General features: G+C 39.9%; 2 protein-coding genes across 5 annotated transcripts; one reads left to right on the top strand and one right to left on the bottom strand.

Annotated features, from left to right (window-relative positions):
• Window positions 1-61: 61 nt before the first annotated feature.
• On the top strand, window positions 62-17,436 carry Ikzf5 (IKAROS family zinc finger 5). 3 transcript variants are annotated; one of them, XM_013113668.3, is made up of 5 exons: window positions 67-202; window positions 8,929-8,977; window positions 9,415-9,593; window positions 11,546-11,728; window positions 13,524-17,436. In XM_013113668.3, exons 3-5 carry the CDS (start codon window positions 9,461-9,463, stop codon window positions 14,465-14,467), a joined length of 1,260 nt encoding a protein of 419 aa, XP_012969122.1. In that variant the 5' UTR covers window positions 67-202; window positions 8,929-8,977; window positions 9,415-9,460; the 3' UTR covers window positions 14,468-17,436. The 3 variants fall into 3 exon arrangements, with proteins under 3 accessions (XP_005064352.1, XP_012969122.1, XP_040608746.1); XM_005064295.4 differs by lacking the exon at window positions 8,929-8,977 and having other exon boundaries at window positions 62-202; XM_040752812.1 differs by lacking the exons at window positions 67-202; window positions 8,929-8,977 and having other exon boundaries at window positions 9,455-9,589.
• A 790-nt stretch (window positions 17,437-18,226) lies between these two features.
• Window positions 18,227-27,741, bottom strand: Pstk (phosphoseryl-tRNA kinase). 2 transcript variants are annotated; one of them, XM_013113679.3, is made up of 7 exons: window positions 27,469-27,741; window positions 25,503-25,578; window positions 25,287-25,412; window positions 24,858-25,056; window positions 22,097-22,172; window positions 21,526-21,619; window positions 18,227-18,448 (listed from the first exon to the last, which is right to left on the bottom strand). In XM_013113679.3, the coding sequence occupies exons 1-7, from the start codon at window positions 27,682-27,684 to the stop codon at window positions 18,249-18,251; spliced, it is 987 nt and encodes a 328-aa protein (XP_012969133.1). In that variant the 5' UTR covers window positions 27,685-27,741; the 3' UTR covers window positions 18,227-18,248. The 2 variants fall into 2 exon arrangements, with proteins under 2 accessions (XP_012969133.1, XP_005064353.1); XM_005064296.4 differs by having other exon boundaries at window positions 25,287-25,578.
• Between the last annotated feature and the right edge of the window lie 84 nt (window positions 27,742-27,825).

Raw genomic sequence — 27,825 nt, forward strand, 5'->3', positions numbered from 1 at the left:
CGCCTACGGAACCCCAGTAGAGACATAAGCTCTCTCCAATTGCTCCCTACAGCTCGCTCACGCGAGACTTGGGCAAGGCGGGGAGCGGGGAGGGAGAGGAGACACAACAAACATGGCGGTCGCAGCTGCGACGCTGGCGAACGCTGAGGCGGTGGCGGCGGCCAACAAGGTTGTGCGGATTCTTCGGTGCAGTTGTCAGGAGGTGAGTAACGGGATGTCAGCTTGAACGGCGGCGCCACGGCTGAGCAGGGCACGTTGACTGAGTAGCGGAAGGTAAAGTGCCGGGTTCATCGCGGGCCGGCTACCACCACCGTAGCCTTGGTCACAGCAGAGGGGTCGTGCGCGCCCCGGGGGCTAGCAGCGTGGTGCCCCAGGACATTCTTGGGTCGAGCATCTAGGTGACTGGGTCCGCCGCCCGGAGGGATCGGCTCGCGAGTCGGCGCCGTCGGGCGGGAGCTCGGAGGCTCAGGGTGGGGAGCTGCCTTCTGCTCTGACAGGTGGCGATCGGGGAAGGGGGTTGCCCCCTGTGTGTCGTGTTCTCGGGGTGCTAAGGTCTGGAGTCGACCCTAGCAGTCCCAGGTACTGGGAACCCTGGAGAGGGTGTTTGTCCGACGCCGGTCCCTGACTGTTGGGAAGGAGTTTCTAAACCCTTGGGTTTTCTCTTCCAGGACTGTTTACTGCTGTACCTTCTAATGTTGTCAACAGATGAGGGTGGGAAGGATGTTACAGCAAAGAGCTCTTCGAATTCATTCAGGGTTTACGTCCCTAACAGACTGTCCCGAATGATCGTGGACGCTCAGCGTAGCTCCTCAGCCGAGCATCAACGTTGCTCTATGTCTAACTGGATCCAAAGTGTAGTCGGTTGTGTCTGCCAGTAACCACGTGGCCCATTTAATGACCCCTTTATGTGCTGGTCAGAACGGAACAGAGGAGTGACAAGTGAGAAAAGGCATGGAGACTTTTTATATTGTGCGATCCAGGGAAATTACATTTAGAAGACACAAAATGAAAACAATTGTTTAAAATATCTGGACTACTTTAAAAATTTGTCTTGAGTTTATGTTGTCTTCAGCACAGCTGAGGATGAATGTTTTCTTGGACGTTCCTTGTAGTGAACTGACATATTTGATGTTCTTTTCTGTAATGGTCTGGTGTTTCCCAGGAAACCATAACTGTTGTACTTTAAAAGAGATAATGAAAATGGGGATCAGATATGCCCCCGTTGAGCTCTGGTGGTTGTTACAAGTATTTCCCTAGTATAGGGCTAATGTACTTTTTAATGCAACTATACGTATTCAGAAACACTAAGCCTAACATCTCTGGATGTATGCTGTGAATAATGGAAACTGATATATTAAATGTGGGATTATATTTAAATTTTTGCTAAAAGTAAAGTCACCAGTGGCAAAATGTTAGTATCCCAAGTGACTTACATTTTAATTGTGAGCCACCATGCTTTGCTATTGCTTTTTTTTTTCTTTTTTCTTTTTTTGGCCTAATTTTTTTGTTAGTGATAATGGCACACAAGTTGTTGTCTTATTAGTTTGTTAAAGCTAATAAAGTTTTGACTTGTGTGCCTTTCTTTGCAGACTTTTTGTGGCTTTTGAATTTTAGTTGAAATTCCCTCCATGATCTTTTGGAATCCTTTGGTGTCTCCAGAGTAAATTTCAATTATTCGAAAGTTTATCAGTGTTGCAATGGGAAGAAAAGGTGCAAGTAATTTGGGGTGAAAAGGTTAGATTGTATAATTCTTCTTTTGGATTTCTTCTGATGTGGTTTCGTTTCTATTTTACTTTTTATATTATATTTTCTGATTTCTCAGAAGAGACTCATCGCAGTGATCGTGCATTCAGTCTTAAGCAGTTAGGAACTCAGGAATTGTGGTCTAATAGTTTTTGAAGGCCCGCGTTACTCTGTATGGACCAAGTGTCATTTGTCAGCCTTTTTCACTAATGTATATTCTCTTGGAGAGGAAGTCCTTCTGTGACCCTATCAATAGGTTACAGAAGTAGACATAGCTGTTGAACTATAAACAGCTGTATAGGCCTGCTTAACATCTGTTTTTAAAATAGCAAATAAGTCAGGGCTAAGTATCCTTCCTTATGGTTAGCAACCTTTCAGTTTAAACATTTTCTTTTTAAAAATGGCAGATAAATGAGATGATAAATGAGATATACGATGCCATTCCGTAATCAAGCTCTTTCAGTTCTCCCCTAGTCAGTGGAGAGGGTGTGGTTTAAATTTATTTATTTTTATTTTGTTTCACGCATGTGGGTCTTTTGTCTACATATATCTGTGCATCATGTATATGCATGGTGCCCACAAAGGCCTGAAGGGGGCATCAGATCCCCTGGAACTCAAGTTAGAGATGTGTATAATAAGCCTCCAAGTGAGTGTTGGGAACTGAACTCAGGTCCTTTGCAGGAACATCTGTGAGTCATCTCTCGTGTCTCTTTGATTTTCTTTTTGAAAGTTTCTATATATTTTGTTGCTGAACAAACCAGTTGGCTCATGTGGAACAGATGAAAGCAAATCAAACCCCAGTTTAAACATGACCAAATCTCCAGAGGTTAAGTTCAGTTCCATCTGGTAGGATTGATGAATGACCATGATTGAGCATAAACCCTAGGTCATGACATTGTGTGTAAACGCTTGCAGATCCTGCCTGGTTCTTCTCAAGTGTCTTGGTGTTGTACAGGGTTTGTTATCAGTTTTCATCCGAATCCACTGGGGAATAGAACAATTTTATTTTTGTTTCTTGGCCAGGAATTGCTTGAGTGCTATGAGAAAACAGGGTAAGAAACCACATCGGGCCTATGTCTCACGATGGCGTAGGAAAGAACACACTTTGATTTTTATAGTACCTGTTTCACAGCTGTGGGTATTTTCCTCTTCGTATGTGAACACCTCTTTTAAATAATTAGCTCCTGATTAAAAGGTGTTTGATTGTATATATGTTTACATACACATATATGGGATATAAAAATATTAATTCTTAGATATTTGCAATCTCTGTCTTACAAGTTGGAAAGTATTCTCTTTACTTGAAGTAGATGTTTATCTTAGTTCACGCTGTTAAAAAAATTGCATGGACTATGTCTTAAAACATGATGACTAGCTAGGTATGGTGGTACATGTTTTTAATCCCAGCACTAGGGAGGCAGAGGCTCTGAATTTGAGGCCAGTGTGGTGTACATAGTAAGTTCTAGGACAGCCAGGACTGTGTAGAAAGACCCTGCCTCAAGCAAACAGACCAACAAACCTTCATGACTACAGTTATTCAGGGAGGATAGGGTTTATTTTATCCTGCCCTTCCATGTAACAGTCCATTACTGAAGCATGTCAGGGCAGGAACTCAAGCAGGGCAGGAATTGTGGCGCAGAACTCATGGCTTTTCCTTCATGCTTACTAACTGGCTTCTCTTGGCTTGTTCAGCCTGCTTTTTGTATAACCCAGGACCACCTGCCCAGGCATGGACTGCCCACAGGGAACTGGGCCCTGGCACATCAATCATTAATCAAGTCAATAACCTGCCCACAGGTTTGCCTACCGGCAATTTATGGAAATTTAGATTCCTCTTCCAGGCATTGTGGTGGCACAAGCCTTTAATTTCAGCACGCAGGAGAGGCAGGAACAAGGGAATCTCTGTAAGTTGAAGGCCAGCCTGGTCTACATAGTAAGTTCCAGGTCAGCCAAAGCTACCCTAATGAGACCCTGTTCGGAAGAAAAAAAAGTCTCTTCCTGGATATGCCTGGATTTGTGTCAGGTTAGGTGATTTAAACAAGCTTTCATTAAGGTTGGGGACTGGTAAGTTTGAGTTGGAGGTGCTAGCAGATACAGAATCTGGTTTCTACAGGATCTGGTTATATACTCATAATGCAGAAGACAGAGAAGAAATTAACTATTATTCTTATAAGCCTATTCTGACTACTCTGCCTTCACAAAAAATGTCATATCTGAGGTTAGGATTTCAGCATAGAAATTTTCATTTGGAGTAGTATCAGTTAGCAAAGAGTCGATTTGGCTTGGAATACAGCATCAGAATCCATAATAATATTAAGAAATGCTTAAATATGTTTTTCTGATGACATTTTACATTGAAAATCTGAGCAATTTCTTGATTTAAAAAGTCGAAGGTGTCGAGTTCACAGCCAGTTTGAGAGATTATATTTTTCTGATTTCCTAACCTGTATACAGGTAGTTGTTCCTCTATATTCCTGAGGGATTGATTGTAGAACCCCTTGTAGATATTAAATCTGAGGACGTTCTGTCCATATACACTGTTTTTTCTTTTTTACATGGGATTTTTATGTGTTGCTCAGACTGGTCTTGAATTTGAATTCTCTTGCCTTGGCCACCGAGTGCTAGAATTATAGGCACACACTAGCATTCTCTTTATGTTGTCCCCAGGTTGTCTATACTGTACACAGCCTAAGTCGTTCTGATTCTGTATTATTTAGGGGACACCAAGGAAAATGAGTCTAAACTGTTCAGGATGCACTTTTAAAAATTTTAAATGGTTTCCATCCACAGTTGGTTGACTCCATGTATATATCATTTATATTATGTTTATAGAGGTTTTAAGATTTGTCAGTACCAAACAACATCCTCAGGAGTTAGTCCTTGTTTTTGTCTGAATGGTTTGAATAGCAAACCCATATTTTCTTTTTATAGCAGGGAGTGTTTTTTTAGCTTTGGAATTATTGTTTTCCTATATATTATGCTCAGAGGTATTGACCTGAGATGGAAGAAGCTGGAGTTTGAGCCAAAGGCTCCACTTAGATTTAGGCACCTATCATTTACAGGAGTTTGTCTGATTGCCTGCTGCTCTGTAAGTAGCTTGCTTGTCATTCCTACTGCTCACAGATATATGTGATGTAGATGATACAGGTCTGATGGACACAGAGATGCCCAGAATGAAAGGACACTTAGTTATTTGGTTTGGTTTGGTTTTGGTTTTTGGAAACAGGGTTTCTCTGTATAGCCCTGACTGTCCTGAAACTCGCTCTGTAGACCAGGCTGGCCTCAATCTCAGAGATCTGCCTGCCTCTGCCTCCTGACAGTTTTTAAGTCTTGGACAGTTGTGTAGATTAAACCATATAAGAATGTTTGAATCTCTAATTCAGAAGCTGGTCTTCATGTTTGGAACATTTTCAGTTATTTCATTGCTTTTTTTCTTTAACCCATCATGCATAATTGATAGAGGCATACAATTTGTGACAGAGAACACAGTGAAATCTGTAATGTGACAATGTGAATAACTGAATAACTAAGATTGTCAAAATATGTCAGCCATGCTCTATAATTGGGCTCATTTTTGTCCTTAAACTAAAGTTGGGTGTATAAAAATACCATTTCTTCTGCTTGCTATGGCAAGTCTTGTGTTTTTGTTGCATTGTTAAGTGTTATCCCGCAGCATTACTAAGCTTTCTAATCAAGATTTTGTAAAATTTGTCTTGCTTATTGAAACCCATTAAAGTACATTCATTTTTTTGGGGGGGGGAATATATCACTTTGCATATAAATTGATTGGCGAGAAGAAATTCTGAATTGAGATATAAAAACTGGAATTTTTTCTTATAGCTTTTTTGTGTCTTTATGTATGTATGTGTATATACATATATATGCATGTATTATGTGCAGATGCACATGTGTATGTATGTGGAGACTACAAGTTGACATCAGGTATCTTCCTCTATCTCTCTCCACCTCCCCATTGCTGAGTATTACAGGTGCCTTTTGACATGCCGACCCTTTTCTGTGGATGCTAGGGATTTGAACAGATCCTAATACTTGCATGCCACATTACTGACTGGGCCATCTCTTTAGCCCTATTTATAGCTATTATAGTCAGAACACAGACAATTAGAAGAGGCCTATAGACTTTATAATTTAATAATCTATCCTGGACATGATTCATTTAAAATCAGTATATCTTAATTGTAAAAGGTGTCTTAATTGAGGCTGGAGAGATGGTTCAGAGGTTAAGAGCACTGGCTGCTCTTCCAGAGGTTCTGAGTTCAATTCCCAGAAACCACATGGTGGCTCACAACCAACTGAAGTGAGATCTGGTGCCCTCTTCTGATCTGCAGGTATACATGCAGGCACTGTATACATAATAAATAAATCTTTTTAAAAAGTTATTGCTTAAAAAATGGGGGGTCTTAATTATGACATTTGTTACCTCCCCCCTTTTTGTCTGCTTTGCCTTTCTTTTCTAGTTCTGTATTCCTAATGGTCCCCCTTTCATGTCTTATTTTGCTTTTTTAATAAAAAATTCATTTTTTGTTTTGTTTTTGTTGTTGTTTTTTTTTAAAGTTTTTGAGACAGGATTCTCAAATTCATTATGTAGTGGAGGCTGGCCTTGTAATGATTCTCCTGCCTCCACCTCCTAAGTGCTGAATTACAGGTAAGCAAAGCCTGGATCTTATTCATAAATCACAACAATGGCCAATATGGTGTGATTTCCCTATAGATGCAATAGTGGCAGTCATTTCTTGGCAGTAACCAGTAGCCATCTAATTGGACCTAAGGCCCACTCAACAGGAAGAGAATCATGCCTGGTACTGGGAATCTAGACAACTACATGGGGGTAGTGGTATCAAAGGACTTAGGAGAGAACCTACCATCCCTACTTTAATAAACCAGCATAATTCCCTAACAGCATTCTAAATACTTATTCTTATATCCAGAGGTAAGTGTGCCTCTCACTCTTCATCAAAGAAGTTTCTCTTTGCAACTGATCAAGACCATTACTTGATCAAGTGCTCAGAATGCAGAAAACTATCGATCATGGGGTGCCTAGCCCTAGAAGATACATCTGCAACACAATTCCTGTACCCAAAACTTAGGAAACATTATAGAAGTGCCAGAAAGATCTTAAGAGCCAGTGGATCAGGAAATGTACTGTGAGATTGTATCTCCTAGAAATGAAAGGGAGGCTACACCCATGATATCTCAACAACATGGCTGTCTAAACAAGACCAAAACAATGACAGCACCAATACACATGTTAATGTGGAAGGGGAAATGCTCATGGGACCCATCCCTAGACAAAGAACTGCAGATAACTAATGACTACAGAGAAAGGGAGAATTAGTTTTCCTTAGGGATGAGCCCCCTAATTGGTTACCCAATACCAAGTTGTGAGTCCTGAAATTATATACATACTAGCAACACTAAATGGAGTTGGGGAAATGAGAGTTGGAGAGAGAAGAGGGAATGGGGGGAAATGATGTAATTAGAAAAAAAGTAAAATAAAAATAGACTTGTTCATAAAGACTGTGGCAGCATGCACAAGGCATGCATGGATCAAAATCAGATGGGGTCCCAGCACTGAGAGAGGAAATGGACACAAGATCCCATCCCTAACCAGAAGCTGTCTCCAGTTGATAACATAAAAGAAAATCTTTCTCCAGCCAAGTCTCACTGGGTATACAAGCCACTCTCAAGGACAGACCCTGTGCCCAGTAGATGGCCAATACAAAATGAACTCAAAGGCATTTTTGCCCTCGTCTCATAATGTTTTGTCTGGGCTTTCTTTCTCTCTCTCTCTCTCTCTCTCTCTCTCTCTCTCTCTCTCTCTCTCTCTCTCTCTCTCTCTCTTCATTCATTCCTTACAGGTCTTTTGAGTATATATTATGGTTTCTGGTGTTGTATCTTTATGGGATTTCTGTATGTGTGAACATGTATGTCTCTACATCTATATGTGTTTCTTGTGCTTTTTCTTTGGTTCTTCTGTTTTTATTTTATCTTACTTTAGTAATTTTTAAATACCTGTTGGTATGAGAGAGAGAGAGAGAGAGAGAGAGAGAGAGAGAGAGAGAGAGAGAGAGAGAGAGAGAGAGAGAGAGAGGAGAGAGAGAGAGAGGAGAGATGAGTTGAGAGAGGGGAAACTTGAACAGAATATATTGTATAAAAAACTATTTTCAATTAAAAAATACCTTAAAATGTTCAGCACACAAGACTTGGAGACAAAGACTAATACATACATTTCTTGTATTAAGATATCCCAATGACTACATTTTGCAAGTTAATCTTTAATTTAGAATGTGGGTGAAAATGTTATCCAAATGGTCCAGTCTCGTTTTCTTTTGATTATTATTTATTGTTGGTACTGCTGTGATTTATATAAGTTATACTGCCACTTGCTTTGAGAAAAAAAAATCTTGAAAGCCTTGATGGCGCATGCCTTTAATCCTAGCATTTGGGGAGGCAGAGGCAGGCAGATCTCTGAGTTCGAGGCCAGCCTACACCGAGAAACCCTGTCTTGAAAAATGTGTGTGTGTGTGTGAATTCTTATTTAGAAATGACAATCTATGGGAAAGCTAACAGACATTACTCAAAAGAATATGAGTAGCCACACGTACAACTTCATTAATCATTAAAACAAAACTGGTGTGATAGTGCCACATACCTTCCAGAATGGCCACGATGAAAACGTCAAGTGCTGGTGAGAGTGTGAATCTTACTCATTGCTAGTAGAAGAATAAATCACTATAATGACTGAAAAATTATTTGACATTGTTAAAGCTGAACCTACTTTCATTTCAGTTCCTCTATAGCCAACCCAAATTTGTAGACAGGTTTCTGAGGAATTTTTTTTTCTAAGCTCAAATGATTTAATGAGTAATTTTTCATCTCTAATGGCTAGCAGTAGGTATGCAAAGATTACTCAGTTCTCTATTGCTTAGCTTTTTCTTGAAAGCTAACATGTATATAGAAAAGCTTATAAATCTTAAAGCTTGGCCTATTGGATTATAAGTGTGCATAGGTCATGAATTCAACATCCATATGAAGAAACGGAAGGCAGACAGCAACCCAAAAACCCCTTTTTTGTCCTTTCCAGTACTAGGCTCTGTCTGCCCCAGCAAGCAAAGGCTACAGTCTCCTTATTTCTGTCACTGGACATTAGTTTTTTTTCCATAGGTCATATACTAATAACCTTTGTCTGGCTTCTGGTGCTCAACATTATATGGTGAGTTGCATCTGTGATGCTGCATGCAGCTGAAGTTTGCTTATTTTCACAGCTATAACTTACTGTGTGAACATGCTACAATTTACATGTGGTATATTATTGGGGGGTGGGCATTTGGGTAATTGTCAGTATTTGAATGTTACAAGTAAAGTGATTTTTTTTCCTGTCTTGGTAATTTGTTTCTCACTGTTTTATATGTCTTCAATTATCCAGATAGGTTATAGAGTATTTAAAGACAGCTTTTATTTTTCTGTTGCTTTGTACAACAGTGTCTTATATTTTTGGTTGTGAGCCTAGCCTTTAACAGCTGAGTCATCTCTCCAGCCCACAACAATGTCTTATACAAAATTGTTTTTGCCTACATTGTTTTATTTTGTGCTGTATTCTTCATAAATAGTGTAAATTTATTTCTGGGTTCTCTGTTTCCTTGTTCCTAGATATAACAAATTTCTACCTTAAAAGAAAGAAAGAAAAAGCGCCAAGATGGGTGAAAAGAAACCAGAGCCTTTGGACTTTGTGAAAGATTTCCAGGAATACCTGACACAGCAGACACACCATGTGAACATGATCTCGGGATCAGTTAGTGGGGACAAAGAAGCAGAGACTCTTCAGGGAGGTAGACTTATTTTAATACTATCAAAGTTCACATTTATTAATGTGTCAGTGTTCGTGCATAGCTCTCCATTCATGGGCATCACTATCCACTAATGTGGAAATTTTTTTCTTTTCCCAGAAAGATACAAGGAGGCTTTTCCCTTCTTTTAACATGCAGATTTTTGCTGTGGGACAATGATTTAATGTAGTCTAGAGAACTGTTATAATCTTGTTGAAGGTTAGGGCTTCTAAATCCCTTCCTTGTCTGTCCTTCATGTTCTATTAGCTGACAGTCAATTTGAAGAACCCAGAGAATTTACTTACAGAGAATTTGCCCATCAAGCAATGTGGGTGAGACCTGAGTGAGCCCCAGTTAGGGATTTTTTTTTCTCTTTAAGTGAAAGAAGGCTGTCCACATTTACCCATTCAAGAAGAGAAACTAAACTAGAGGAAGCAAAGATTTGGTGAGCCTGCTAGAGGTAAAGTCTCTCTAGTTTGTGGATCACATGAACTGTTCTTAACCTAGTTCAGGGTCAGCATAGTACCACCCATGGGCCTCATATAACTGCTTTCCTAAGTTTGCAGTCTGAAAATTGCTTTGAATGATCAGCAATGATTGAAAAAATACTAAAAAGAATAACACAGAATTATGAAATTCAAATTTCACTGTTCATAAAGTTTTATTGGAACACATACATGCTCAATTCTTTACATATTTCTAACTTGTTTGTACTGCTGGGGATCAACATCTATTGCATACATTGGGCAAGTGCTATACAGTGAGCTGTTTTCATCCCCAGCTTGCTTATTTTCTGTAGCTGCTTTTATGGTACAGCAGCAGAGTTGGGTGTTGTGATAGAGATAAAGCCCATCTGGCTTTAAGTATTTACTATCTCAGTCCTGTAGAAAACATTTGCTGTCCTCTGACCTAGATCTTATAAGCCATGAAGATGCAGGGACTGGCAGCAGTGATCAGGTATCACCCCTTTCTCCCCCCTCCCCTTGCAGAAGTTTTGTTAGAAATGTAATTACCAGGTCCTACCCTGGGTCTAGTGACTCAGTTTATTTTTGTAAGATCACCCAAGTAATTGATGCACACATCAAAAGGTGAGCATGAGGGTCTAGGAAAACAGTGGGGAGAATGGGAGACCACAAGCCTGAACTCTTCAGTTGGTTACTTTTGGACCAATTTGCTGGACTTGCCCAGCCCAGAAAAATTATTTCTGGTGAAAGGCAGAAGAAAAGGAATAGGTTTTGAACTGAGCATGTGAGGACTATGTCTTCTGACATAGAGCCAAAACCCTTTTCATATGAAGAAGAAGGACTACAGATTTTGCCTCCTGATACTAATGTAAGCAGATTCCAGGATGGGAATTCAAGAAGCCAGGGTATAGCCCCAACATGTGTTGTTCCTAATTCTATACAGATGAAAAGCAAACACTCAAACATTTCAGTTCTGAAATTCTTATTATGGTTCTTATATTCAGAGCTGTCACATACCTTGTTTTCCTCGATTCACTTAATTAGAATTTTAAGATCCTAAATGGAACCCAGAATCTAGAACACCAATGACTCTATCATGGTATTTGATTGTCATTTTTTAGACCAAAAGAAATTGAGTTAGTGTTTTAGAACTGTCACAACTGCTAATCAAAATGGTTCATAGACACCTGAGTGTGACTGTAACTTTAAGGAATCTCTTCATTCCTCTCTGTCTTACCTGCTTTCTTCAAAAGCATGTTGAGAATTGATAAAATTATTTGTAAATAATTGGAGGTCCTCTTTAAAGGTTCTTAGAATATAATTTTACTTTTATATAAAATTTGTCCTAGTTCAAACAGTCTGAATTGTTTTTATGAGTTAAACTCTGGGGAAGGAAGCCATCAATCTGTGGAAGATCGGCAACCACCCGAGTCTAAAAGGGTGAACTGAGTTGATTCTGAGGTGCATGATTGCTTTTACTTTTGTTTATAGCTGGAACAGATGGTGATCAAAATGGACTTGATCACCCATCTGTTGAAGTTTCCCTGGATGAAAACTCAGGAATGTTAGTAGACGGGTTTGAAAGGACCTTTGATGGGAAGCTCAAGTGTCGGTACTGCAACTATGCCAGCAAAGGAACAGCCCGGCTCATTGAGCATATCAGGATCCACACAGGTAATGGAGATACGGCTGGAGACGGACAATAGAGTACAAGTCCACATAGTTCTGATTGTTCAAAACAAGGCTGATGAAGGTTTGTTGGGTACTAACTCCATTTTTTACAAAACAGTGACCTAAAGGTTACAAATACAGCAAACAGGCTCCTTGGAGACTTGATCCTCCTACCCATTGTCCTGCTTGATCTACATAATCTTTTATTGTCTTCCTGCTCTCAGATTGGAGAGGTTATTACTAGGGTCAATTTCGGTCTTTTTTTTCACAATAATGTTTAACTTCTAGAAAAAAGAAAGACTTCTGTACAGTTGCAGAGTGTGCCTGCTAAATCCCTGTCTCTCCAGCTACCCCTTTGAGAATCTTCCTGTATTGCCCTCACCCAAGCCCAGGTGTTTCCTAGCAGTCCATGCTCCTTTATCACATCTTGGTAGCGTGTAAAGCTCCCTGAGGACATCCAAAGGCCATCTTTGTACCCCCAGAGCTAGCAGGGACCAATTTTATTTAAAGCTCAAACTCTCCAAATATGAAAACTATCATTTAGAATGTGAGACTGAGTCACCTGTCAAGGACAAAGCACCTATCACATTTCACATCAGCATTGCTGTTCAGCACTGAAGGAAGTCAGGACAGGAGCTCAGAGCAGGATCCCAGAGGCAGGAGCTGATGCAGAGGCCATGGAGCATGCTTGCTTCCCCTGGCTTGCTCAGCCTGCTTTCTTATAGAAACCCAGGACCACCACCAGCACAGCAATGGCACTAACCACCATGGGCTAGGTCCTCCCCATTGATCACTAATTGAGAAAATGCCTTACTTAGCTGGATCTTATGGAGGCATTTCCTCTACTAAAGCTCCTTCCTCTCTGATGACTCTAGTTTGTGTAAAGTTGATACACAAAACCAGCCAGTACAGCACTTCTGTCTCAGGGTTTCAATTACTGTGAAAAGATACCATAACCACAGCAACTCTTACAAGGAAAACATTTAATTGAGGTGGCTCGCTTACAGTTTCAAAGGTTCAGTCTATTGTCATCATGGCAAGGAGCATGGTGGCATGCAGATAGACATGGTGCTGGCTACATCTTGATCAGAAGGCAACAAGAAGTGGGCTGTGACACTGGGTGGTATCTTAGCCCACGGAGACCTCAGAGCCCATCCCCACAGTGACACATTCCTCCAGCAAGGCCACACCTACACATCTACTCCAACAAAGCCATACCTCCTAATGGTGGCACTCCCTATAAGAGTATGGAGGCCAATTACATTCAAACTCCCACAGTCCTGAACTAGACGAGTAAGAAAGTGAGGAGGAGCCTTGGCAGTTTTAAAGGGTATGTCCCATAACTCATGTAAGTTAATATAAAGGCTTCTTTTAAGGAGAGGAGTTGCTGGTTTGTCTTTTTTGTTTTGTCTTGTTTATTTATTTTGCTTTTGGTTTGGTTTTGTTTTTTGTCCTTGAGGGAAAAAAAGTATTTATGCATAGATCTGTGAACATATACTTTGGGACTACTTTTGATAAAATCTTTGTTATGTGAGGAATATTTATTTTTTCCAGGGCCAGCTAAACTGTAATGGTTTTCATACTAAGTAGAATCTATATGCCACAAGTTGTTGCTAATGAATTTTTAAGCTTTATTCCAGTTCTTAGGTTTCTTTACAGGTTTTACTAACCTATTATACAATTATGAATTTCTGAAAAGCATTTTATTTTTTGTATCTATTCCACATCCAGTGGACAAACATAAAAAGTCCTATTAATGAGCTTCTCTTGCAATCTCTCCCATTTCTCTCTTAAACAGGTGAGAAACCTCACAGGTGTCATTTATGCCCATTTGCATCTGCTTATGAGCGCCATTTGGAAGCCCACATGCGTTCTCATACTGGGGAAAAACCATACAAATGTGAATTGTGTTCCTTCCGCTGCAGTGACCGAAGTAACCTGTCCCACCATCGAAGGCGCAAACATAAAATGGTACCAATTAAAGGTACCAGGTCTTCCTTAAGCAGTAAGAAAATGTGGGGGGTTTTACAAAAGAAAACAAGCAATCTGGGGTATAGCAGAAGAGCACTAATCAACTTAAGTCCACCTTCCATGGTGGTCCAGAAACCAGACTACCTTAATGATTTTACCCACGAAATCCCAAATATTCAGACTGACTCCTATGAAACCATGGCAAAAACTACACCAACCGGTGGCCTGCCAAGGGACCCACAAGAACTCATGGTTGACAACCCTTTGAATCAGCTCTCTACTTTAGCAGGACAGCTGTCCAGCTTGCCACCAGAAAACCAAAACCCTGCCTCCCCTGATGTAGTTCCCTGCCCTGATGAAAAGCCTTTCATGATTCAGCAGCCCTCTGCCCAAGCAGTAGTCTCTGCTGTGTCAGCAAGTATTCCTCAGAGCTCCTCCCCCACAAGCCCAGAGCCTCGGCCATCGCATAGTCAGAGGAACTACAGTCCAGTGGCAGGACCGAGCAGCGAACCAAGTGCCCACACCAGTACCCCCAGCATAGGAAACAGCCAGCCAAGCACTCCAGCTCCAACCCTGCCAGTCCAGGATCCTCAGCTTCTACACCACTGCCAGCACTGTGATATGTACTTTGCAGACAATATCCTTTACACTATTCACATGGGATGCCATGGGTATGAAAATCCTTTTCAGTGTAATATATGTGGATGCAAATGTAAAAACAAGTATGATTTTGCCTGTCATTTTGCAAGAGGGCAACATAACCAGCACTGAACACAATCAACATTATCCTCACTTGGTTTGGCCTTTTGGGGGTTTTGTAGTTTGGTCTTTAGTTTTGATCATCCCTAATAAGGTATCTGCTAATTTAAAATTTATACATTCTATTCATAAAATAGTAATTTGATAGTGAAAAGGGGTTTGTTAACTTTTCATAAAAGTCTGGTCAGGGTTATTTATGCATTAGATAGTTAGATGCATTGATATCTTTTTCATTTAGACATGTAAGAGTTGAAGTACAGCAAGAATCTTACCAGGTGTTCTGTTTCCTACACTTGTCCATAAGGACTCCCAGGGTTATCTGTATCCTTGATGCTTCAGTATATACATTACAGCTAAATATTCTTCCTGCCATATTTCAAAGTGGCACAATAAACTTCTCATAAAACCTTTTACAACATTTCAGTGTTTGTAGAGAAACCGCCTTTAGATTTGCTCTCAATTAATTCACTTAAGTTGAATTAGTTTAATTTCAACCAAAACAGTACAGTTATTTCAGTGTGATAAACCTTTTTCTTTGAAGGGAAATATAAAATAATTCTTTTCAAATTTAGATTATAAAAATTAAAAGTCCTGGAAGTTGAAATTTGGAGCTAAATTGAATATTGTGTTTGATATTAGAGATATCTCTTCATTTAATGTCTAGTTTAAACATCTTAGTTTTTCATATGTATTTCTAAGTATTATTTTCAAGTCATAGGTAAATATACCAGAGTTCTAGATGCCTTTTTCAATCTAAATCTTTCATTTAAATTCTGCATTCAGCTATTAGTGGTGTCAGGTAAGACTGACAACCACACTGATAATCTTATTCTTCCTAATCTCAGATGACCAAAGGGGAAGTGGGGTTAATCTGTTTTATTAAGATGCTTCAAAACAAGCTCCAGAGTTTCCTTTTCTGCCTTCTGCCCATAATTTCCAAGAAAGGTAGCTAGAGAAACACATAAAATTTGTGATAATTAGGAGATAGCTATGAAAATGAGAACATGCCCACACAGACCCTACTTTGCTCTGAAGAGTAGGCCATGTAAGGTACTTCCTGTGTGTCTTCAGAGACAGTGACAGTGGGATAGTCACCACAGTGGGAGAGGATGAAGAGTGAAAGTTAATACAAAGCACATTTAAATGTGACATTTAATTTGTTTATAATTAGAGCGGTTCATTTTACATAGGAAGCTGTTATTTTTGTATTGTGTAATAGGTAGCTTACTCTGAAGAGAGCCTGGCAAAACAATAAAACATTGTCACTTACTCTTGGTTTCTGTGTATTTTGCAAAATTTTCATTTTTAATTTTGTTAATATCTTGAAAATATTCCTAATTGGCTTCTTAAAGAAATATCCTATCAAGCATCTATTAACCAAAAATGGCCTCTTACAGTGAATAAGAGGGAAATATTAATGGTGTCTACCCATTAAGCCCCAAGTGCCCTGTTAATGGATCTGTGCCCTCCCTCCCAGTGCTCGAAAGCCATTCAGAGGGTGCCTGTGCTTGCATAACCAGTCTTGGCTCATCCTAACTGCACTGTTAAAGCACAGCACCAAAAACATTTCTCTTGTGGCCCTAATTTTCTAGAGATGTTGGTCTGTTGCTTACATCACTCACTGGTTAAATTAGTTTTAGTGCAACACTTTCCAAATACATATCAACAGGCTGTTGTTTGGAAACTGCTATTTTTAAAGTTTGATTCAACTAAAAGCAATACCCCCAAATAGACAATGAGAACTTCCCCGAAAGAGGAAGAAGCACAGTGTGGTGCTGCACACCTGTAATCCCAGGTGCTTGGGAAGCCCAGGCAGGAAGATTGCTAGAGCCCAGGAGTTCCCTGCCAGGTTGGGCATCACTGCAAGACTCGAGTCTCAAAAGCCAAACAACCTGTAAGAGCTCACCATAAAGCCAGCTTTATCATCTTTACACTCTGGGCCAAACAGTGACATGTGCATTTTGTTTTTCCTAACAACTAAAGATGAATGTTTTGAAAGTACATTTCACTTTAAATATGGAAGAGACTTTTCATAATTACAAACCAGAAGGAAAAAATCCTAATTTTCTAATACCATAAAGAGCACAGTTGGTCTTCCAAAGGTGTTGATGCGTAAAGTTACAAATAAATGCACTAAAATTTGAAGCAAATCTACCTTAGAAACTTTTTTGAAATTGTACTTTTAAATATTTAGGATTTTGCTTAAATATTCTGAGTTAAATTCTGTATTAGGAAAGATGTTAGATGCTTTCCTTAAATACTAAATATGTTCCTCATTTTATTTTTAACCAGATGTTTTATAGAAATGAGTTGAGAAAAGTTTAACATGCACTATTTATAATACTTTGCCATTAACAGGCAATGTTCTAAAACTAAATTTATTTTTGTTCAGTGAACATAAGTTTAGATTTTTAAAGTTGGTAATTTATCTCCACTAATATTTTTTTAAGAAACTGTGAAGAGATTAACGGAATAATTTTCAGATTTTACTAATGTAGTGTGTAGCTACAACTTCTTGACATTCAAGTGAAGACTAGACTTTTATTTTGAAATTTTTCCCTTGGGTAGTTCCCGTGCTGTTTCATTTTAGAAATGAGTTTGCTGTTCATCTGCAGAATTGTTTGACAAAGGGAATATTACTTAAAAAGAAAAACAAAAAACAGAGGTAACTCTTTTAAGTTCTGCAAAAATACTTATCAAATGAAGAATTATTAGAAAAATTTAAATTCCCTGCTAAAGATGTTTTCGTTAGCCTTAGAGGGTAGGTGTATGCTTTCTAGAACTTGTTTTTGTTGATGCCTGGATGTATGAGACATGTTGTCTACACAAGGTATAAATCTTGCATTACAGTTGTAAGGTACATTATATTGTTTAGGGATCAAGAAAGCAGTTTAATGCTGAAGTAACTATATCTAGTATGTAGTTCCTATTGTGAATAATGCTTTGCTTTTGTAATATATGAATAAAAACATAACACTTTTTATGACTTTGGTTTTTTTAATTAGGATCAAAGTGATTTTTTTTTTTTAGTAATTTGTGACATAAAATATAAAGGATTTTATGGCTGGCTAGTTTGAATTTCTAGAATCCATTATCGAAAGAGTTTACAACAAAAGAGCACTATACATGTAAACTCATTGCTAAGTGTTATGGTTTGAATGAGGAATGTGCCCTGTAGGCTCTTCTGTTTGAATACTTGGTCCCCATTTGGTGCCATTGTTTCAGGAGGTTTTGTAGAACCTTGAGGATATGGTACCTACTTGGTGGAAGTGGTCACTAGAGCAGGCCTTGAAGGTTTTATCTGCCTCTGATTATAGTCTAGAATCTGCTTCCATGTCCACAGTGTGAGAAACAACAGCCACAAACTTCAGCCACTGCACAAAGCCAGTCGAGCAGCCACGCCCTCTGCACCCGATGTACACCTCCTGAAGCTGTGAGCCCAAAAAAATCACTCCTCCTTCAAGTGGTTTTCTGTCAGCTATTTTGTCATAGTTGTGTGCCAGTAACTAATACATTCCTCTTAGTCCGTTTGACCTGCTGTACCCTACGACATGTGGCACATCAGTGAGGAAAGGTGCCTCTACCTCAGTTATCTATGTCACATTTGACAAGTAGCTCTCTGAAGTAATTTCTAGCATGTAAATAGAACTTTGAAAATAGACAATTTGGATTGTTCTTTATGTTCAGAATGTTCTTTGGCAGTTCACAGTATTGGTCTAGAAAACACCTAGTCATAAAAAATTGTTTGGAAAAGTTTACCCAAGTCATACATTTGATTAGAAATTCAGAAAGTTTAATGTTGCTTTGAAAAATACTTCTGCACAACAGTATCTCTCTCATCACAAAAAGAAGAAATAACATCTGATAAGTCAGTGGTTTGTTGAAAGCACAGATATTTTCTGTTTCCTTGTCTTAGATCTTCCAAAAAATCTGCTTTGAGCTTGTTAAGTTCTTCTGCTAGACGCTTCAAGTTATTAAGAGGTATTTGCTCATCTAAAATAAAAGATATTCTCGGATTATTCCTGTAAGTCAGTCTGGGCTGCCTACTGCCATTTGATTACATCAAACAGGCAAGATTCACCAATAAACAATTAGGATGCATTGTAATAATTTATGGACGAGATATAACATTAATGTGATCTAGAAAAGGCATCTAAAACAAGAGCCACAGGCAGTTTAAGTAATTACTCTGGTGTATGAGCAGATAAAGACAAACCTGAAAGGATATATATTTTTAAGATTCTATTTTTATATAATTTGAGTTTTTCCTGCATGTATATATATGTGCGCCACTACAATGCCTATTGCTCACAGGGGCCAGAAGAGAGCATAAGATTTCTCATTACTGGAGTTGTAGATGGTTGTGAGCAATCATGTCAGAGCTGGAAACTGAACTCAGGTCTTCTTAAAGAAGAGCAAGTGCTCACTACTAACCCATCTCTCCAGCCCTCTAAAAGGATGTTTGGGGGATTTTTTGTTGTTGTTGTTGTTTGGTTGGTTGGTTGTCTATTCTTTTGAGATGGGTTCTCACTGTGTAGCACTGACTGGCCTAGAATTCACTATTTAAACCAAGCTGACCCTAAACTCACAGAGCTGGCATGCTTCTGCCTCTCAAGTGCCAGAATTAAAGGCTTGCAGTGCTGCACCGGACTGTTTTTGAGCCAAGATACCTATTTCACCATCTTTTGCTTTGAAAAATAAAATGACAATTTGGTTTTTTGAAGCTGATAAATAATACATTTGAACAGTTGTCCCAAGTAGCTTTTCTATGATGATGGAAATATGCTACCAGGCATTGCCATATGGGCAGTGTTACTGAGCATCTGAAATTAGCTTTATTGAGATATAACTCACCATAAATGTATAAATTTAAAATGTAATGGTTTAGCTTGCATAGTGGCACACTCTTAATCCCAGCACCGAGGAGGCAGATGCAGGTAGATTTGTGAGTTCAGGCTGGTCTACAAAAAGTTCCCAAACAGTCAGAGCTACCCAGCCTCAAAAACAAAACAAAAAAAAAATAATGGTTTTTAGAATACTCACAAATGTGCAATCATCATCACAGTTAATTAAAAAAAATTCACAACTTACAAGCAAAAACTGTACCCTCGGATAGTTGCCCTTCTCAACCCTACTTCCTATTCAGCTCTAATCCTTCTGTTGTGATTTGTGGCTCTGGATGTTCATATGACCTCTTTCAGTGTGGATGTTTTCAGGGTCCCCATATTCTATCCTGGTCAGTATTCTAGTCCTATTCACAGCTACACAACATTCCATTATATGGGTGACCTCATTGTATTTATCCATTTATCAGATGATGGGCAGTTGAGCCATTTCTCTCTTTTGGCTGTTATGAATAGTTCTGGTATAAACAGGCTTTGTGTCAACATTATGTTTTCATTTCTCTCAAACCTATACCATGGAACAGAATAGCTTGGCCACATGGTAATGGCATGAGAAGAACTGCCTGGCAGTTTCCAAATCAGCTGCATCATTTATATTTCTACCAGTAGGATGTGAGGGTTTTGATTTGTCCATATCCTCAACAAGTCTTGAAGCTTTTCATTCTGGCCATTCTAATGGCTGTGAAATGGTATCTCCCATGGTTTTCATCTGTATTTTGCTGTTCACTAAATTTTAAATACACCTTTATTTGAATATTGGTCATCTCTTTATCTCCCTTGGGGAAAAAGATGTCTATTTAGATATTTGTTCATTTTAAAATTGGGTTACCTGTGTGTTACTGAGTGGTAAAGAGTTCTCTATATATTTATATTCATATATTCAAGTTTTTCATGAAATATTTGCAAGTGTTTTAACCCATATGTGGGCTGTCATCATCTCATTTTCTTGATAGCAGAGAAAAGGAATTTTTAGTTTTTTTCAAGCACACATTTAGAAACCAGTACCGACTCCTCTCCCCTCCAGAAAAGTCTCCATTTCCCAAGGGCTGAGAATATTGAGTAATTTGGACAAATGGCTGAGAAAAAACATGGTCCTCTGTTAGAAGTTTTGGATTGTAATTCACTAGTGAGTGGCAACAGATATTCTAAAGTTAGAAAATAAAACATTCCATTAAATATGAGGATGTGTTTGTGAAACTTATTTCCACATGTGCCTGAGTTTATATGCTCTATCACACACCGTTTATGATATATAATCTGTGTATGCTCATGGAAAAAGAGAATTTGAAAAATATGGTATGATTACACACTGTCCTTCTCAGTGTTCCCAGCTGTTATGAAGGTAACAATAAAGGCAGGGGAGTGTAACAACAGACTGAAATCAGAATTAACTGATTCTCATTTATAAAATTATACCAACCTTACATAATTGTAAAGAGTCATCAAAGTTTTAAATAAATGTCAGCTGCTGTTTTCTTTTTAAAACAAATTTTAAACATAGCAAGGAGTTAATTATTCAAGACATATTGAAAAAGCTATAATTGCCACATATCTGAAACATTATTATTTTTAAATTCATATTTATAATACAGTGACCTTGTTCAAACTCCACACCTGTCTGACCCCTGACCCCAGAGTACCCTTAACCTTTAAGCCTCTCCATTACCCTAACTACTATTTTTTTTTCTTGATTTTTCGAGGCAGGGTTTCTCTGTGGTTTTGGAGCCTGTCCTGGAACTAGCTCTTGTAGACCAGGCTGGTCTCGAACTCACAGAGATCCGCCTACCTCTGCCTCCCAAGTGCTCGGATTAAAGGCTTGCACCACCATCACCCAGGTCACCCTAATTACTCTTAAAAATAAATGTGCCACTCTACTTCAGGGGACTAACATATATTCATATAATTAATTACCCTTTTATCTGTCTCCACTAAAATTTGTGCTGCTTCCTATTGATTCCCTGGTATTTAAGAAAAAGTCTAGTGGAATAAAAAAAGAGGCACTCAAAAAAAAATGAAATGGATAAATACCCAATTCCAGGGGACAGTAGCTATGTAACCAAACAGCAGATGTTAAACTGAAATGCTGATATAAACTCTGGTATCAAGGAAAATGACAGCAAGAGAGAGCACTCCAGTAGCTAAACAATAGAGAAGCAGTCGGCATACCTTTGGCTTCCTTCATTGTGTGAGAGATGGTTCTTCGCAGTGTCTCATCAGCTTTATGGAGGATGTTAGTAGAACAAATAATTCTGTCTGTTTCCTGGAAATATAGACATCATTACTGGGAATAGTTTATAAAATAAATGACCAAGGTATAGACTCATTTGAAGGGACCAAAATAAAAGCCGCAGTGGTTTTTCTGTTCATTTTCTCTCACAGAAGATCCAAATGAATCATGTCTGGTTGTAAAGTGGGTATGCTGGTAACTGTGCAATAACTGGCTTTCTAGAACAAAAAAAAACTTCCTCCAACCTGTATGTAGTGTTTCTGTGCTTTGGTGATGTAAACACTTCCATCGCTGTCCACTGTAAGTCACCAATATAAGGTTCTAGCATTTCTGAACATTTACCATGGCTTTGAGCAACCAGCACAGACCTTACTGGATGTCAGAAGCCAAAGGCTATTGTAATGCCATTCTAACAGACCGTCTTTCACTTTTCTCTTGCTATCAGCTCACATACATCTCCCTGCAAAAAAGTAACTCCTCATTTGCACCAAGTCTAAGTGGAGTATTTACCTTTTGTTCTGTATTGTCCTCAACACATTTTATGGGATTTTCCAAAGCAGTAAGCAATAAATTAGTCACCTCCAGGCTACAAAGAAAGTGAGATAAAGTATAATCAATCTTTCTATAAAGTATTTGCTTAAGAACCTGCATTAATAATACTAGAATGAATGCAGAGCAAAACTGCCATCCACGGTCCTTATTGGAAGGAAATATAAACTAAGTTATTTGGAAACCATCTTCCACTTGTAAAATGTTAAGTGAAGCTCAAAACAAATTACAAGCCATTCCTACCTCACAAAAGGCTGATTTTCTAAGACTCTCTTACCAAAAAGCAATCTCTTCCCTTGTTATATCCTAGACTGTATTTAAAACTCTATTTTAGTTCCTAAAGAAAGATGATGTTTACTTCAGGCTTCTGCTTATTTACTAGATAAGGATTAATAAATTTCCTCACTAGCCAAGGGTCCCTAGAGAACTCAGGTAGAATTCATTCATCCAGTAAATATATATTGAGCATCTCACATGTAAACATTGTAAAGCTACACATGGGAAACTGCTAATCTGGGGGTATAACAAAGTGCCCAACTACTCTAATCTTGAAAACGGAAGGAATGAGACAGGTAAACCATTGAGAACAAACGTAATACTGGACAGTGGTAAGTGGCTAAGTGAAGACAATAAAGTGATTGCGCTGAGAGACTGGGTAGCCAGACAACTATTTTTTCACTCCAGTTAGATGGGTGAACCAGGTAGTTGCCCTGTGGCTACTGCATATGTATAAGTAACCTGACCACATTCATATGACCTGGGGCAAAACTGCAGATTACAATAAGGGCTGAAAGTGACTGCAGAAACCCCACTCTGCTGGCCCATATCTCACTGGGGTCAAGGCAGTGAAGATAACTGATACCATTCTAACAGTACCTCAGTGGGTCACTTATGCAAAGATACGTAAGAGCTCCGGAAACGATAGCACTTCATTGATGATATGCACACACCTATCTACAATCTCAGGACTTGGGCGTCTGAAGCAGGATCATAAGTTCAGGCCCAGCCCAGGCTACATACTGAGACCCTGTTTTTGAAAAACTACAAACCTCACCAGTGGCTTGTTTCATGAATTTTATAAACAACTGTTTTGGGAATGTGAAATTTATATAGAAACTGTACTGAGAAATTATTTAAAGATATTCAAGGAATGAATTTAGCTTAAAACCAGCATGGTACAACATCCTTAAAGGTGCAAGAGTGGCAATCATTTCTTGGCATTAACCAACAGGTGTCCATTGGACTTAGGGTCCACTCAACAGGAAGTCATGCCTGGAAACTTGGGGCTAGTGAGACCAAGGATCTTAAAAGAGAACCTACTACCACCATTTTAGTAAATCAGCATAATTTCCTAGTAGCATTCTAAATACCCACATGTAGGTGCAGCTTTCACCCCCCCCCCGAAGAAATTTCTTTGTAGCCAATTGAAAGCATTCCAAGTGGTCAAAATGCATACAACAAGAAATCACAGGATGCCTGGCCTCAGTGGATACATCTACAACACAATTCCTGTACTCACGGTTCAGGAAACATCATAGAAGGGGAGACAGGAAGATGGTAAGAGCATCTGGGCAGTTGTGGTGCACGCCTTTAATCCCAGCATGGGGTGGGGGGGTAGGGGTGGGGGGCAGGCAGATCTCTGTGAGTTCAAAGCCAGCCTGGTCTACAGAGTGAGAATAAGTTCCAGGACAGCCAAGTCTACACAAAGAAACCCTGTCTTGAAAAACAAACAAAAAATTAAACCAAAGAAACATGCACAACTTTCTTTCCCTGCTGCTCCTCTGAAGGGACAGACAGAACTTTTCCTGTCTCTTTCTCCCCCCCTCCCCCTCTTTCTCTTCTTTCCCTCCCCCTCCCTTCCCTTTCTAATAAAACTTCACTTAAAGAAAAGAAACATGCACAATGTATCTTGAGATCCACACTGTTCAACAGCACACTTTGTAGCCTATGAGACTATATTAAATTAACTAACAACTCAGGTATTCGGTTGCATCAGATACATCTAAGTATTCAACAACACTCATGGCTCCCCACTCCATACTAGATAGAGCAGAGAACATTTCCATCATTCATAAAATTTCTAAGAGAAATCTACTGCTCCAGAATTCTCCAGACATACTGCCAGTGGAAAACAAGACAACCAGAGTCCACGAACTCCACATACACATGGGCAGGGTAACTACAGAGTTCTAGGACAAACTAAAATCCATCATTAGTTTTATTACAACTTAAAACCTTTGGGGAGTGCTAGGTTTCAAGCTATGGCTTTGCACAAGCCACACAGGTGCTTGATCACTGAGTTGCACCTCTAGCTCATAGATCTATACGAAGACACTTCACAACCTATTTAGGCAACTTTATCAATAGTACCAAAAGACAGGGTCTCTTACTAGACTGCTGGTCAGCAAGCATCACCCCCTACCCAGTGCTGGGATCACAGACTGAGCAGCTATGCCCAACTTTACATGAGTGCTGGGAATCTGAGCTCAGGTTCAGTGCAGCAAGCCCTTTACCTGCTTAGTTACCTAGCTTCAGACAATACAATTTGAATGGTTAAAAGCAGACATTTGTAAAGAAACTTGGATTTATATCTCAGCTGTTATAAGTTTTGTTCCTCCACACAAATCCCCAAGGCCTGTGGGAGAATGACCAGTCCCATACAGTTGAGCATGTTTTACAGGGTGCCCACAGGAGAGCACTAAGATGGCACAGAGCAGGATACCTGGCCTCCACAGGACATGCTGCACTCTGAATCATGAGGCTGTTGTGTTCCCAGGAGTTTTTCTCAGGGTTTGGCTTTTCTATCTTTTTCTCCATGAGGTGGATGGTCTTATTAGGCAGTGGCTGGGGTCTCTGGCCATTCCTCAGCAAACATGTTTCCAGGGGACAATCTAAAAAGAGCTGGCAAAAGCCCAGGGAATCTGAAAACAGGTTTAAACATTACCAAATTACCGGTCTATCTCTCCAGAAATGTGAAATAAATATATACTAGTCCCAGATGAAGCAGGAAAAGCTCCATTTGCAATATGGAACACCCACTTTACAAATTAAATCCATATAAACCTAACTCAATTAAATGCTCACTAAAGGTACTGTGGTTTGATACATGTGAATCTATGTTTCCGTGTGTAAGAAAAAATGTTTTAATTACATTTCCGAGCCAGTTGGTAGACTTCATATCTCATACTTTGGTAATAAAAGTTGTCATCTAACACCAAAAACAAAGGTCTAGAAACAGCAGTTTTTGCTAGGAGGTGGCAAGGCTGGGCCTCAAGCGCTGCAGAAAAGATCAAATCCTGTTTTTTTAAGCAAATTATGAAATTTTCCCACACGGCTTCAGTGCTGTTGGGTGGGGCAGACATCTGACCTCCACCAATGACTGCCACGAGAAAGCATTCCAGGTACTTCAACAGTTCTTGTCGAAACATTTTCCATTGGGATGGCTACAAAAAACAACAAAGAATTGAAATTTTATTTCAGGCTTTGGCCAGCAGACTGCTCATCTTGTTTTATTGCCATCCCGTCCCCATTAAAAATTTCACAATACTGAAACATTTGACGTTCTCAACAATCACCTTATTTCTCATGCCTTCTTGTCTTCATAGCTCCTGCACCCTCTGCCTGGAATATCCCCAATGCTGCCAGAGCAGTATAGAAGGCAATCTAGCCCCATTCTCTACATTGTCTCTGCTCTAGCAGGGCTTATATCAGATATCTATGTGCACCTGCATATCTCTCCCGGCTAGATCACCCAGCCTCCAGCTGAGAGGTTGGCGAGTGTTCCAGAAACGTATTTTAAGTGAACGAATGAATGAGTTAATACAGGAGAATGAAAACCCTTTACCATATAGGAGGACAAAGGAGCCAAAATCAATATCCTGCTGAAGTAAAATAATCTAAGATATAGCAATGTTGGTTTGTCCTTGAAATGAAAAGGGATACCGACAGCAAGATAAGTCAGTTGAAGGTCTTTTGGTCAAGATGCAAAGACCTCAGACTAAGAACAACTGGACTGTGAGACTGGGAAGGATGACAGAAACAGGAGGAAGAAACTAAGGAGCTCGAGAATACAAGTAATCTTGTTTTGTGAGGGGTGGTGGGGAGCACTGTAATTCTGAAGTCAAGGCTGGAGGAAATACAAAAGGACTGAAGATGAGTCCCCCTGCCTTGTCCACATAAAAGCAAACCAGATAAACTCACTGAGAAGAAAACCTGTGCCACTTCCTAATCACAGTGCTCAAGTGAGAAGGAAAAATAGTCTGTGTCAGTAACTTTTAACTTTATCCAAAGTGGTGAGAATACTACCATACAAGTAACTCCCAGTTAGAATACTGTTTCACCCCTCTCACAACCAAAACTGAAGCAGCAGACAAATTCTGATGGAGAAATCCAGATTTTTTTTCACATACCAAACACACGTACCTTTGTATATATTTATCTTTGTATATACTTACAGAATGGAATCATCCTATTTGCTTTTAATTCGTGACTGACTGCTAAATGTAACAATTTAAGCTTTCAGAAGCTTTCAAAAGATAGTATACAACTGGAGACATGACTCCACCCACTCCATCATGTAGTCTGCTTCTGTGCGCTTCTATCAGGGAGGGGTGCACCTCACTGGGATGCAAGTGTAAATGCAGGGATTAAGACGTATATACTTAGCACACGTAATCCAAGCTTATTACTCCATCTAGCTGACAACCAAGAAAGACCACCTTTTCCAATATTAATGGCAGACCAGACCCTTCATTTGGTAAATTTTCCCTGGAGGGAACTAGCAATTTTGCTATTTATAACTTTTATTTTTTATGCTCATGGGGAATTCCAAAATGGTTCCACAATATCTGATTTTAACCGGCTAGAGAATTTGGGGTGGGGTGATTACTTCCTTTGTCTAGGGAGAAACTACCCAAGGAGGGATCTGACTAGGTCGTTCACCTTGTAAAATAAACTCAGTATTTCACTCTGCTATAGGACTTGAAGGTAGCAATACAAGTCCCAGTACAGTAAGAGGCGGGGTCAGAATGATCCTTGAGCCCTGGAGTTTGGGACCAACCCAGGAAGCATAGCTAGGCTTTTTCTTAAAGCTCCATTGCAGAGAAAATGCAATATGTGTACGTACCAAACTTGCATTAAAAACGTCTACAAAGCACGGCACTTAGTCCTGTATCTTACTATTCGGAGACAGGTCTATGTCTCCTAGAGCGGAGCTAACCAGCTCCGGTCAGTCTTCCCTCTAACACAGGATCCAGGGCGACTTGCTGCAACAACCCACAGCTACACTGCCTGTGCCCGGTCTGCACACCCGCCCGCTCCCGCCCGGTGCTGACCCGAGGCTGTGTGTCAGCGCCATCAGGGAGCGCAGAGGGCAGCACATCGTCGTAGGAGAGGACGCCCACGGCCCAGCCCCGCTCCTGCCGCAGCCGGAGGGCCAACGCACGCGCGAAGGTCGACTTTCCTGCCGCCGGCAAGCCGCAGAGGACGCACAGTCCCAGCTTCGGCCTCCCGTCAACGGCGACCTCCCCAGACCCCGCCGCGGTCTTCATGCCTCTGCTGTGGCCTGCAGTAAGACACCATTGCACCCGCTGCGCATGCGCAGTGCACCAACACCGCGCTGCGACCCCTGGCGACAATGAAGAGGAACAAGGGAGGTATGATACCGGTCCAGAGACCACACCTTGGTCCAG

Source organism: Mesocricetus auratus, unplaced genomic scaffold (assembly GCF_017639785.1).
Source record: "Mesocricetus auratus isolate SY011 unplaced genomic scaffold, BCM_Maur_2.0 Super-Scaffold_4256, whole genome shotgun sequence".
Lineage (NCBI taxonomy): Eukaryota > Metazoa > Chordata > Mammalia > Rodentia > Cricetidae > Mesocricetus > Mesocricetus auratus.

Coding starts and splice junctions, on each gene's coding strand:
- Ikzf5 (XM_005064295.4), top strand. CDS start 9,461: ATGGGTGAAAAGAAACCAGAGCCTTTGGACTTTGTGAAAGATTTCCAG. Junction 9,594..11,545: donor AGCAGAGACTCTTCAGGGAG/GTAGACTTATTT, acceptor TTTTGTTTATAG/CTGGAACAGATGGTGATCAA. Junction 11,729..13,523: donor GCATATCAGGATCCACACAG/GTAATGGAGATA, acceptor TCTCTTAAACAG/GTGAGAAACCTCACAGGTGT.
- Pstk (XM_005064296.4), bottom strand. CDS start 27,684: ATGAAGACCGCGGCGGGGTCTGGGGAGGTCGCCGTTGACGGGAGGCCG. Junction 25,057..25,286: donor CTACCAACTGGCTCGGAAAT/GTAATTAAAACA, acceptor ACCTGTTTTCAG/ATTCCCTGGGCTTTTGCCAG. Junction 22,173..24,857: donor GCATGTCCTGTGGAGGCCAG/GTATCCTGCTCT, acceptor CTTTCTTTGTAG/CCTGGAGGTGACTAATTTAT.